General features: G+C 50.3%; 4 protein-coding genes across 4 annotated transcripts; 2 read left to right on the top strand and 2 right to left on the bottom strand.

Moving 5' to 3' along the window:
* Positions 1-1,357: 1,357 nt before the first annotated feature.
* EPUS_09249 (uncharacterized protein) lies at positions 1,358-3,838 on the top strand (the record flags this gene model as incomplete). The annotated part of the gene is made up of 5 exons (XM_007802000.1): positions 1,358-1,436; positions 1,500-1,610; positions 1,730-2,000; positions 2,058-2,700; positions 3,536-3,838. The coding sequence occupies 5 exons, from the start codon at positions 1,358-1,360 to the stop codon at positions 3,836-3,838; spliced, it is 1,407 nt and encodes a 468-aa protein (XP_007800191.1).
* Positions 3,839-5,598: 1,760 nt separating this feature from the next.
* On the bottom strand, positions 5,599-6,848 carry EPUS_09248 (uncharacterized protein; the record flags this gene model as incomplete). The annotated part of the gene is made up of 6 exons (XM_007801999.1): positions 5,599-5,853; positions 5,927-5,995; positions 6,055-6,354; positions 6,414-6,568; positions 6,613-6,715; positions 6,771-6,848. 6 exons carry the CDS (start codon positions 6,846-6,848, stop codon positions 5,599-5,601), a joined length of 960 nt encoding a protein of 319 aa, XP_007800190.1.
* A 522-nt stretch (positions 6,849-7,370) lies between these two features.
* EPUS_09247 (uncharacterized protein) lies at positions 7,371-9,779 on the top strand (the record flags this gene model as incomplete). The annotated part of the gene is made up of 6 exons (XM_007801998.1): positions 7,371-7,428; positions 7,901-8,157; positions 8,209-8,435; positions 8,503-9,275; positions 9,352-9,666; positions 9,730-9,779. The coding sequence occupies 6 exons, from the start codon at positions 7,371-7,373 to the stop codon at positions 9,777-9,779; spliced, it is 1,680 nt and encodes a 559-aa protein (XP_007800189.1).
* Positions 9,780-10,268: 489 nt separating this feature from the next.
* Positions 10,269-10,514, bottom strand: EPUS_09246 (uncharacterized protein; the record flags this gene model as incomplete). The annotated part of the gene is made up of 1 exon (XM_007801997.1): positions 10,269-10,514. The coding sequence occupies one exon, from the start codon at positions 10,512-10,514 to the stop codon at positions 10,269-10,271; it is 246 nt and encodes an 81-aa protein (XP_007800188.1).
* Positions 10,515-12,117: the final 1,603 nt, after the last annotated feature.

Raw genomic sequence — 12,117 nt, 5'->3', positions numbered from 1 at the left:
CTCTGAATATACCGCTCCGAACGCATTCCGTAAAACGCGCACGCAAAATACGTAGAATTCGTAGAAAGAACGCATAGAATTCGTACGGAGAATACATAGAAAGAACGTACAGAATTCGCGCAAAATGCGCAAAAAGAACGCACAGAATTCGCACACAGAATACGCAGAAAGAACGTACAGAATTCGCGCAAAATGCACAAAGAAAAACGCACAGAATTCGCACGCAGAATGGGCTGGAAGCACGAACAGAATTCGCGCAGAATTCGCACGCAAAATATGCAGTAAATGCACGGAATGATCCTTCTATCCTTCTATTCTTCTATTCTTCTATTCTTCTATTCTTCTATTCTTCTATTCTTCTATTCTTCTATTCTTCTATTCTTCTATTCTTCTATTCTTCTATTCTTCTATTATTATTTTTAATTCAAAAAAGTTACCACTAGTTATTATTATTAACTTCACGTAGTAATATACGAAACCACGGCTTCCTAGGCCTCAAGCGCTTCCACTAATGACTCATATCCCTCATCATTTTCGATAGGATACAGGAAGAGAGGAGAAGAGAGCGAAGAGGGAGTGGATGTGCAATGTTCTCGCATTCATTACACGGGACTTGAAAGTATCTCACGAGGCGGCTTGGATCTGGCCTGCATGCATGCAGGTGGCTAGATGCCAGCCCAGAGATGTTCAGCGCCAAAGTTTTCGCTCCGTACCCTGCCTGCTCAATCTCCTTTAAGGCGGTTGCTTGTGATAAGGCCCAAGCAAAAGCTTTGTTTGGGGCCGCTGAAACAACCTGCATAGTGCTGCAGATGCTAGATACTCCGCAGGCTGTTCAGTTGTTCTTCTTACTGCCTCTCGTATGCGCCTTGGCATACACTGTTGCTGACATGCACATGCACGGGTGATCCCCTAGGAGATCGTCATTGCATGCGTTCACTCATGTGCATAGGGTGCTGGACCTCATTCTTCATTCATGTCAGGCGCTCTAGCTCTGCCCCTTCCTTGTTGCGTGTGGCAAGATGCATCTACGCTGTGCCGTTGGTACGGCCCACCGTAAATGGATTATATTAGGATCGTTTTCGATCTAGCCTTAGCTACGTGCTCCGCAGACTGCCTCAGTCTCTAGATATGTCGGTGGGTTATAACGCGAAGCTCGAATAGGGCGTGCCGAGATAGTCCTCAGTCGTCCAGCATTGCATGCCTCCGCCTTACTGCAAGATGGCTTCCAGTTCAGTTTCTCAGCTCCAAACTTAGGCGTCGAAGCGTACATGTATAACGCTGTCGTGTGCTTACTCAAATCAACTCTCCAATCCTAATTGTCTACAACCGTTTGCTCCCAGTCGAAGAAGAGGATCAGATGAGCTCCACATCTCGAATCCGTAGGTGGTGGACAGAGGAAGAGGACCAGATCCTTCGACGGGAAGCAGACTTTCAGCGTAAGTGTATAGCTGGGGGGATCAATCACTCAAAGCCTGAGACTGATGACGGGACCCTTGCAGTGAGCCGTGGAAGCCTCAACGATTGGAACCGCATAGCAGCAAAACTTCCCGGACGAACAAACAAGGATTGCCGCAAAAGGTGGAGTAAAATACCAGGTCATATCAACAAAGGTGTGTGAAGCAATGCCGAGGACCAGAGATTGAAGAGTGGTGTCAAGACTTTTGGATATCGGTGAGTTCTCATCCGATGCCATGAAACAAAGCGTATGCAGCTGACGATGGATCCACAGTTGGACACACGTTGCCCAGAGCGTGGGGACACGTAATGCAGACCGTAAGTACTTCCCCGCCGGCATGGGAAGGCCGAGAATTGGCACTGACGATCGACGTAGAATGTGCGAAGCGGTGGCATCATTCTCTGGATCCATCCCTCGATCACAGCGAGTGGGTGCCCGAAGATGACGCCCGGCTACTTGCAGCTGTTGCCTCTTGCGGACGTGTTTGGAAGACCATAGGGAAGAAAGAATTTCCTGGACGATCAGCCACTGAGCTGAAGAACAGGTAAGATGAGGAGACGTTCCTTATTGGAGAGATCCAACATTTATACCCCTACCCCAGATATGTCATCATAGACAGAAAACGCCAACAATCGGACGATCCCTCTGCACCTCGAACCGCCTCAAAGGATAGTACCGGATCTGCCACGGCACATGCAGAAGTCGACATGGAAGACTCGGAATCCAAAAATAGTCTCTCAGAGGACGACGTGGCAGAGGTCCCAGACTTGGATTTCTACTCCGACATCCTCTCGCATATGGCCTCCTCCCGTACCACTCCAGGGTCTAATTTGACCTCGCATACCACATCATCCCTCACCACACCAGGGTCTTACGTCCCTTCGCACAGTGTCTCCCCACATGTTATATCACAAGACTTCTCTTTTACAGAAAACGAATTTGCTGCAGGCCTACCGACCCCTCAAAACAGTAATGAATATTTCAGCGGCACCCCGGGCGCCTTCTTCAGCCAAAACGACACTTCTCTCTCATTAGACAACCCGACGCTAGATTTGGGCACGCTATGGAACACGACATATTTCCCTCTACCTACGCAGCAGAAGGGCGATGATGCGATGACAGGCGTGGAAGTGGGCAAGGAAAACCTCAGGAACAAGTTAATTCTGGAGGATGTGCAGCCACAGATGGTGACGAGCATCATCAAGATGCTGTTTGAGTCCAAGTCTGTTGTTAAGATGAAGATTGTGAGCCAGGAATGAAGATGGGGTCAGCGCCGCTGTTAGGTGGGCTTTTTCTGTGAACATGCTCCAGAACTAGACCTAGATATGCAGAATTAGAGTAGACTTTAACGCAATCCATGTATCACATATTTCTTTGTTGCAGTGGTCGCGGTTGGTCTATCATAATACAGCCTATTGTTTGAATTGTCGTCCAAAGAAGAAGATACTGTGCATTGCGAAAGTGTTGCAATTCCTTGGCGTTACCCTCGAATTGCTGGCACCGCAGGGCAGAATTGTGGTGAGATATAGGAATAGCTCCCCACATACGAAAAACGCGTAGAAATTGCTTAAAATTGCTCATAGACCTTGCTGGCGCTTGTATCTTACCCTATCTCAACTGCTGGCCCTTGGTGTTGAGTTTCTGATAAGTAGATTACGTCTATCAAAGCTAGCAGTGAATTAAATAAAATCTTACAGACTTTAAGAAGAAGGATGTAAGATATTAAGAAGGAGAATAGCAAGGAGGAGGACATTATAGAGGAGGATATTATAGAGGAGGATAGTGCAATGGCTCGAAACTAGAACAAGTCAATAGTCCATAGATTGCTAAAACGTAAGCTGGGGAATCTATCTACAGTGCGGCCAACGCGCTGATCTATATACTCCTCCATTCAACCCCAGGGGTGCTACTAGCTGGCCTGCGCGGAAGACCCAACGGGGTGTCCACAGGGCCAGAAGCGGTAGCTTCCCTTCTTGAGGAGATTGCACGTCCCTAAAGAGGTTGTACCAATCTGCTGTTCCATAGTGTCTGCACGGGGAGCGACGTGCCGTACGAATGCCTCTATCGGCGGCATAGTAGCCTACGGCACGAGTTCCGCGTGCCGTTGTGGATACGCCATCGGCGCTGCCATCCGAGCGCATGGCTGGCCCTGGCAGAGGAAATGCTCCATCCATCACAGATAGCAAAGAGGAGGATAGCAAGGAGGAGGATATTAAGAAGAAGGCTAGCAAAAAGGAGGCTATCAAGGAGGAGGCTAATAAGAAGGAGGCTAGCAAGAAGGAGGCTAATAAAAAGGAGGATAGTAAGGAGGAGAGTAGGGAGAAGGAGGCTAGCAAAGAGGAGGATAATAAGGAGGAGAATAGCGAGAAGGAAGATAATTAAGAAGGAGGATAGTGAGGAGAAGGATAATAAGAAGGAGGATAATAAGGAGGAGGATATCAAGGAGGAGGATATTAAAGAGGAAAATATTAAGGAGGATATTAAGGAGGATATTAAGAAGAATATATCTCTCTTTTGCTTAATATTATATCTAACTCTATAGTATAAGACAAATAAAAAGTATTACTCTTTTCAATCTCCTTCTTCTTGATATCTTTCTTCTTAATATTCTTCTTTTTGATATTCTTCTTTTTGATATTCTTCTTCTTGATATTCTTCTTCTTGATATCCTTCGTCTTGATATCCTTCTTCTTGATATCCTCCTTCTTGATATCCTTTTTAATATCCTTCTTCTTGATATTCTCTTCCTTGCTATCCTCCCCTTTACTATCCTCCTTGTGATGGATGGAGTATCTCCTCTGCTATGGCGCAGGAAATACACGGGACCAGCCACGCACTCGGATGGCAGCGCCGATGGCGTATCCACAACGGCACGCGGAACTCTTGCCGTCAAGCTACTATGCCGCCGATAGAGGCATCCGTACGGCACGTGGCTCCCCGTACGAGTACCATGGAACAGGGGATTGATACGACCCCTTTAGGGAAGTACAATCTCCTCCAGAGGGAAGCTACCGCTTCTGGCCCTGCAGATACTCCGTCGGATCCTCCGCGCAGGTTAACTAGTAGCACCCCTTGTGTTCGATGGAGGAGTATATAGAGTAGAGCGCTGGCCGCACTGTAGATAGACTCCTCAGCTTACGTTTTAGCAATCTATGGACTATTGACTTGTTCTAGTTTCGAGCCATTGCACTCCTCTTTGCTATCCTCCTCCTTATTAATATCCTTTTCCTCATTAATATCCTTCTTGACGAACTGTGCTGACTCATCGACGGATCAGTGTGGAAATAGCAAGTTGTTCTATCTAATTCAGTGCGAAAGCAGCGCGTACTTATACATACAAAGTCGTTATATCAAGCGCAGTAGCGCGAAACGCAGATACCAAAAATACATGCGTGGCTGATGCAAAACGCGTATCAATTCTGTAACAAAGCGCTGGTGACACACGTAGCAAAATAAGCGCAGACCATATTTTTGAGTTCAACACTTCTTCTTACTATTCTCCTCCTTATAAATATCCTCCTCTCTGTTATTCTCCTCCTTACAGATATCCTCTTCCCTATTATCCTCTTCTTACCATCCTACTTCTTACTATCCTCCTTATTATCCTCTTTATATTCTCTTCTCTATTTGCGTTATAAAGGCGCTATAAAGCTCTCCTTACATTTAAATGCTTCTCACAATTCAACATCATAGTTTTCTAGCTCAAAATTTTAGCAATAAGATCACAAGAGAGTCTATTTTACTATCCGGGCGATTTTGGCCATTCTACTATGTTAATTAAAGTGGTAAATGGCCATCCTCTGCCCTCACTGCAATGACGATGGTGCCAGCGCTGGAAGAGAGTAACAAGGAGTTTCGAGAAGATGAAGCAGCGAAAAAGGAACTGGTATGACAATGGAATATCTGGAATCACTCAACATGCCAATTCTTATTCGGCTCTGATTCAACAAGATTGGGCTTGCCGTATGTGGCTTGCTACTCTGGGGTGACGCTATCTCGCCTGTGGTAAAGCATGATCATTTCGCTACTTGAGCTCTAGGTATCAGCAAGCCAAAAGCAGTCTCGGTTCTTGCGCCATCATCTTCGCCTAGCAACCTACCAGCGTACGAATTAGACTTCTCCTCCTCCATAGCAATCCACGGCTACCCTGCAGCCCGCATGCACCACACCTCAGAAATAACGTTCTGTCTCCTTCTCGCACCAGCTCCAGAACTTTTGCGCAGCCCCGGTACCGCCCTCCGACTGCGGCTTGAGCCCTTTCTCGATGTGCTCGGGATGTCGCCGAAGCGGCCCCAGGGGATGATGAAGCCACCGTTATGCTTGGCTGTGATATTGGGCGAGAGTGCGGCGAAGAGCTCGCTATACGCGCCGAACAAGGGGGGTTTGAAGAGGATACCCTGAAGAGGAGACGAGTTAGCGGGAGAAATGTGTGACAAGAGCTTGATACCAATTGCGTGGGAGAAGGCGTACCATGATAACGCTTTGCATCTTGGGACTATGACGCTGCAGCTCGGTCTTCATCAGGCCTGGATTCACGCTCTGTCTCGAGGTTAGCAATGGCAGCGGTCCACACGGCCAGAAAGAAGAGGTCAACCAACCATGCTGATGACACCTTGTCTACCTAGACGCTTTGCAGCCTCCGACGCAAGAAACAGGTTGCCGACCTTACTCTGCATGTAGTTTTGCATCGCATTCTTCAAGACCTTGGGACTGCCGCTCTTCTCATCAAACTGGATACCACCAGGTGGCACCGAAGCTGTTATCATGGAGGAAAGCCAGACGATACGCACATGGTCGGGAGTTGATTGTGCCTGCGCGGTACGAATCAAGATTGGCTCCAGGAGATGATTCAAGAGGAAGGGACCAAGGCAATTGGTCGCCATTTCGAGATCGTGGCCCTGTTTGGCGCCAGAAGTCAGCGCTCAAATTCGCAAGAACGAACCAAGAGAGAGCTCACCAGCTTGTCCTTGCTGTCAGCTGGTGGAGTCATCACGCCGGCATTGTGAACCAGGACATCTAAGCGGTCCTCCTTCTGAAGAAAATTCATTGGCGGCCTTCTTGACGGTGGGAAAGTCCGCCAGGTCGAGGAGCAGAGGAGCCAGGCGACCTTTGCTAGAAGGAGCACTGGCTTGGATGTTCTTGATGGCGCGGTTCACCTTCTGAGGAGCGGGCGGCGACGTAGACGTGGCCGTTTTGGCCGTAGAGCAGCTTGGCGAGCTCGTATCCTACGCCCGATGCTGCACCAGTAACGATGAAAACCTGCGAGTTAAGTCAACAGCGTTCTATCTTGAGCGTTAGGAAGAAAAAATCCTACCTTGCCCTCGAGGTTGCCGACATTTTTTTCTGTAAAGGTTGGCGCTGGGGGAAATGCCTGGCTGAATGTTGAAGGCATGATTCCTGTGTCTCTTCGACCTGTGGCGCGGAACAAATCCCAGTGAAACTCACATGGAGAAAGCTGCAACGAAAGAAAGGCCAAGTTACTTTACTGCTCGAGGAAAATGCTTGTGTGTTCGCCGAGCATCGTTCAATTCCAACGAGGCTTCCAGGCAGACAAGAAAGAAAGTTCAGCTTCCGTGTTTGCAATCCGAGCTGTTTTGGCCGTGGTGCCACCAGCGGTATGTACTGGTATTCGTATCCATGCATACACGTGGCATGCAGGTGGCCGATGCAGAGCCTTGCGGGCTGTACGGGCGACAGCATCAGCATGATCATCGCCGACGGAATCACCAAGGGAGTACTTCGTCCACCGTTTTGTCTGCTGGTAGCAACATAGAAAGCACCTTCATGCGCTGCCAGAGGAAGACTGGCAGTTCTGCCACGCGCACTCTGCGCTGCATGACAGACAGTCAGCGATCTAAACTTGGGACCAACCAGCGGCTCAAGGGCCTGAAATCACGACCACACCACGGTCCAAATGGGGAATGTTGTGGAGCAGTATCAGCTCAAAACGTGTATCTTGCTGGGAAATCTAAGTACGAAACTCGGAGGATATAGCTCCGCAGGCGCCAAAGCCCCCTACAACGCTCCCAATCCCACTTCGCCCCCAACTCGTTAAGGCAGTCTAGTCCTCCACGAGGCTTCATCCCTTCTCACACTATAGGACCCGAGTCCTTGGCCATTGTCGACGAGAGGGGCAATGGCGGGGAGATGTTTAAGAAATCCACTCCCTCTACCCTTTCTTCATGTTTCGTACCGCATTTCTGTCAAACTCCTACGCTTCTCCCATCGTTTTTCCATTAGCTGCACACTTTCTGTGGAGCCGCCTCCGTGCGAAACATTCTTTGGTTTGAAACACGCTCGTTTATCTTCCAATTCATATTAGTCGCATAGATCTAATCCTGAGATATATAATTCACACGACGTCATGTTTGGCTCCATTTGCGCTATCGGCACCTGCTCCAGCAGCTGACTATTACTCGGCCAACGACAATAACGACCTACTAGGTTCTCATTTTGGGCTCCTTGGAAACAAAACCTTCGACTATGCCGTGGTGGGTGGAGGTACTGCTGGTCTGGCCATCGCCACCAGGCTTGCAGAAGACTCTTCAAAGTTGGTAGCTTTCATTGAGGCTGGGCGCTTTTACGAGATTGGCAACGGGAACTTGAGCCAGATCCCCGTTTACGCTCCTGCTTTCAGTGGAAAATCGCCATTCGACATAGCTCCTTTGGTGGATTGGGCGTTCCTCACAACGCCACAAACGGTCTGTTGGGACCGTCTAGGTGGCAGATCTCGGTAACTGACTTGCGTCTAGGGATTTGACAATCAACCCACTCACTACACCCGGGGGAAATGTCTGGGTGGAAGCTCTGCTCGCAACTACCTGACATATCAAAGACTGAGCGCGCAATCCTTGCAGCTGTGGGCCGACACGGTCGATGAGCAAAGTTATACTTTCAATAACTTCGTGCCGTATTTTGAAAAGAGTCTGACTTTCACCCCACCGGTCGCCAGTCTCAGAGCCGCAAATGCTACACCAGAGTACGACTCGTCAAAAGTCGGTACCGGCAGAGGGCCACTATCAGTCACATTCGGACATTATGCCTAGGCATTTTCCTCTTGGGCACAAGCTTCATTCAAGCAGCTGGGCATCCAACCCATTAAAGGTTTCACAAAGCGGCAACATCCTGGGTTCCTCCTACCAACTCCTGAAAATCGATGGCCAGACAACATTACGGGACTCTTCCGAAACTTCTTTTCTCCGTAAGAATGGCCTCAGACGTCCCAATCTGATAGTCTACCAATCCACCCTCGCCAAACGTATCATCTTCGACAACGCCAAAACCGCTGTGGACGTTGAGGTTGATATTGGCAATCTCGGAGGCATAACCTTCATCCTCTCTGCAACGACAGAAGTCATCATCTCTGCTGGCGCTTTCCAATCCCCCCAACTCCTCATGGTCTCCGGCGTCGGCCCGGCCGCCACATTGCGCCAAAACAACATCCCAGTAATTGCTGATGTACCCGGCGTAGGCCAAAATATGTGGGACCACATCCTAGGCGGGCTCTCCTACCGCGTCAACGTACTCACCACTTCCGAACTTGGCAGCCCCGCCTTCTCCGCCCAAGCTGCCGACCAATTCCACGCCTCCCCCCCACGAGGCATGCTCACCAACAGCGGCGCCGACCTCCTCGCCTTCGAAAAGATCCCTCAACAACTCCGCTCCAACTTCACTCCCTCCGCCCTCGCCGACCTCGCCAAGTTCCCCGCCGACTGGCCCGAGCTCGAATACATCCCCACCGCCGCTCGAGGCCCCCACCGACGGCTACAACTACGCCACCATCGCCACCGTGCTGGTCGCGCCCTTCTCCCGCGGCAACGTCGGCATCCGCTCAGCCGACATGAAAGAACCCCCCCATCATCAACCCGAACTGGCTCACCCACCCCACGGATCAGGCCGTCGCAGTCGCCGGCTACAAGCGCGCCCGCGCATTCTTCGAAGCCTCAGCCATGAAGCCCGTCCTCATCGGCGGGGAATACTTCCGCGGCGCGAACGCGCGAGCGTCACTTCTGACCGGGCCATTCTGGAGTTTATCCGCAAGAGTTTCAGCACCGTCTTCCACGCTAGCTGTACCTGCAAGATGGGGAACAGCAGCGACGCGAGCGCGGTGTTGGATGCCAGGGCGAGGGTCAGGGGGGTCAAGAACCTGAGGGTCGTGGATGCGAGCAGCTTTCCCATCTTGCCGCCGGGCCATCCGGTTGCGACCGTTTGTGAGTACCCTTTGCCTACTTGGGACCCTCTTTATCTATTTTCTTACTGACGACGCCCAATAGACGCGCTCGCGGAGAAGATTGCCGAGGATATTAAGAGGGGCGGGGCATAAGGGCTGAGTAAACTGGGCTGGCATAGGCGTTTAGAGGGTGCTGTATATATGGTCAGCGGTAATGGTACGCGGCTGGTTCACTTCTTGTGGGGGGTCATCTTTTCAAAGGAGGATTGGATTCAGATGGATCAGGTGGAATTTTCTTGCATGTTGTATTACGCGGGAGAGAGATGGACGAGGGAGATGCGCGGGGTGATGTGGAATTGCTGGGCGGAGGAGCGGAGTTTGGGGAGGAGGAGCAGGGCCAGGAGGAAAGTGGAGACTACGTTGACTGTGATGGATGACCTAGACGTCGGTCAACTGGCGAGCACTGGTGATGGGTGATGGGAGGGAGAGGAGCAGTATGTACTCGTTATCTTCAGCTAATTCAAACTCATGCGCCGATATGCCTGCGTTCTCCAACACAGCATCCAACCTCAGCCAGTCCCTCCGCTCGGCCTGCGAACGCCTTGACGGAAGCGTAGCTTGCTAGATCTAGCTCCCATCCCTCTACAACGCCTGTCCTGCCTGTTGACCCTCGATGTATCTCTTGGCATCCTCGCCTTTGCGAATTTTTCTGACCGCCAGGATCACCTTTGACACGCCAAGGCGGACGATGTGATTCGCCGCTTCACGGCCGAGACCAGTGTTGGAGCCTGTGACGATGATGGTTTGGCCGGAGAAGGAGTGGATGGGAATGGGAAGCTTCACGAAGAACTGGCTGTAAAGAAGGGAGAGGCCTGCACGGGGACTCATAATAGCTGTAACGACTATAATTACGGAATAAACGTCTAGGAGGCAAAACAGCGATGATAGAGAAAGAGGCAGAGAATGCTTGTGGTGGCCAATGAGGAGACAGGCTTTGGCGCACAAGAAGGGGCTGACCTCAGCGGACGAGCAATGACAGCTGTTGCCAATTGGACCCTAGAAGGATTGGAGCATAGGAGTGATTTCCCTTGGGCCTTCTCGTTCCTGTACCTGTCGCATGAGCGTCGAAGGCAGACTCCTGGGGGTAGAGCAGGTTGATTCCGTTCGGGAATGCATGCGGCACGGCTGTGTCGCGCTTTCGACAAGGACCCGAGTTGTTCCAAGCCATATGCCGGTCATGTTATAATCATAATAATAATAATAGCTGGGCAGCAAAGACAGCGAGCCTGACCCTTGAGTTGAGCAACGTTTGATATCAGTAGTGCATCATCGCGCAGGACCTGAGTGTCTGCTTGCTATTTTCGGGCTCTCCATAGCTGAAGGCTTGCATATTGTAGCGAGTGTCAGTGCCAGTGGCAGTGCCAATAATGGCTGAATGGTGCTGGTGATTAAATGTTCAATCAATTAAACTGGCCCCCAAAAAAATAAAAAATAAAAAACAGGGAGGGCTCTTCGATTTCTTCGTTCGATTTCTTCGTTCGATTTCTTCGTTCTAGAGTTGCGATCACATGACCAACACCAAAGTACGACGAAGCTCTCAATGCCACCGCCGATCACCACCTCTACATTCTTCTCCAGGGCCAACATCAATCTTCAAACACAAGACAATACTAGCATCCAGACGGTCCCTGAGTTGATTGAGTATAATGCAAGGAACAACCCTCATCATCCCTTCTGCATCCAAGTGCAAAAGCAGAGTAAGGATGCTCGACCACGATTACTCTCGGTCTCCCACCTACAGCTGAAGCGTGCCATCGCGCAATGTCAGGCATGGCTTGCGAACACATTGGTGGAGTTGAAGCTTCCATCCACCAGCAGTGATGGCACGGTGTACAAGGGTCCGCCGGTGGCTTTATACGTCGACAGCGATGTTGGGCTATTGATACACCTCTTCTCTTTGATGAGTTTGGGAGTCCCCGTACGCTTGCATTCCGGTGAACGCATAAGCTGTGTCAACTGACGAATGGCAGGCGCTTCTTCTATCTGCGAGGCTGAGCCCCACCGCCATCCATCATCTCTTAACCAGCACTGCGGCCGATGCAATCATCGTATCCCCTCGGTTGAAGAATACCGCCAAAGAAGCGCTCTCGCTCTTCTCTACAACAGGGCCCCGAACTGCGGTATATGCTCAGGCTGCCTTTACCTCTTTCCTTGATCCGCAAGCGGATCAGAAGCACGCGGATGATGGCAGCATATGCAAGCCAGGCTATTACGTCAGGGAGAACGACCGCAATGTGCTGATACTCCATTCTTCCGGCACGACGGGGCTTCCGAAGCCAATACCTCAAAGCCATAAGTGGCTTCTGTGTTTCGCAACATGTCACGAGTTCTCCGGTGACGAGGAAACGTTAAGCTTGAGCTTATCCACACTTCCGCTCTACCATGTCAGTGTTCCTCTTAAGCTTTGATTTGACGGCTATTGATGTTTTCA

Source organism: Endocarpon pusillum (assembly GCF_000464535.1).
Source record: "Endocarpon pusillum Z07020 unplaced genomic scaffold scaffold1445, whole genome shotgun sequence".
Classification (NCBI taxonomy): Eukaryota; Fungi; Ascomycota; class Eurotiomycetes; order Verrucariales; family Verrucariaceae; genus Endocarpon; species Endocarpon pusillum.
The sequence above is the reverse complement of the archived record's forward strand: the minus strand, read 5'-3'. Positions and strand labels throughout refer to the sequence as shown.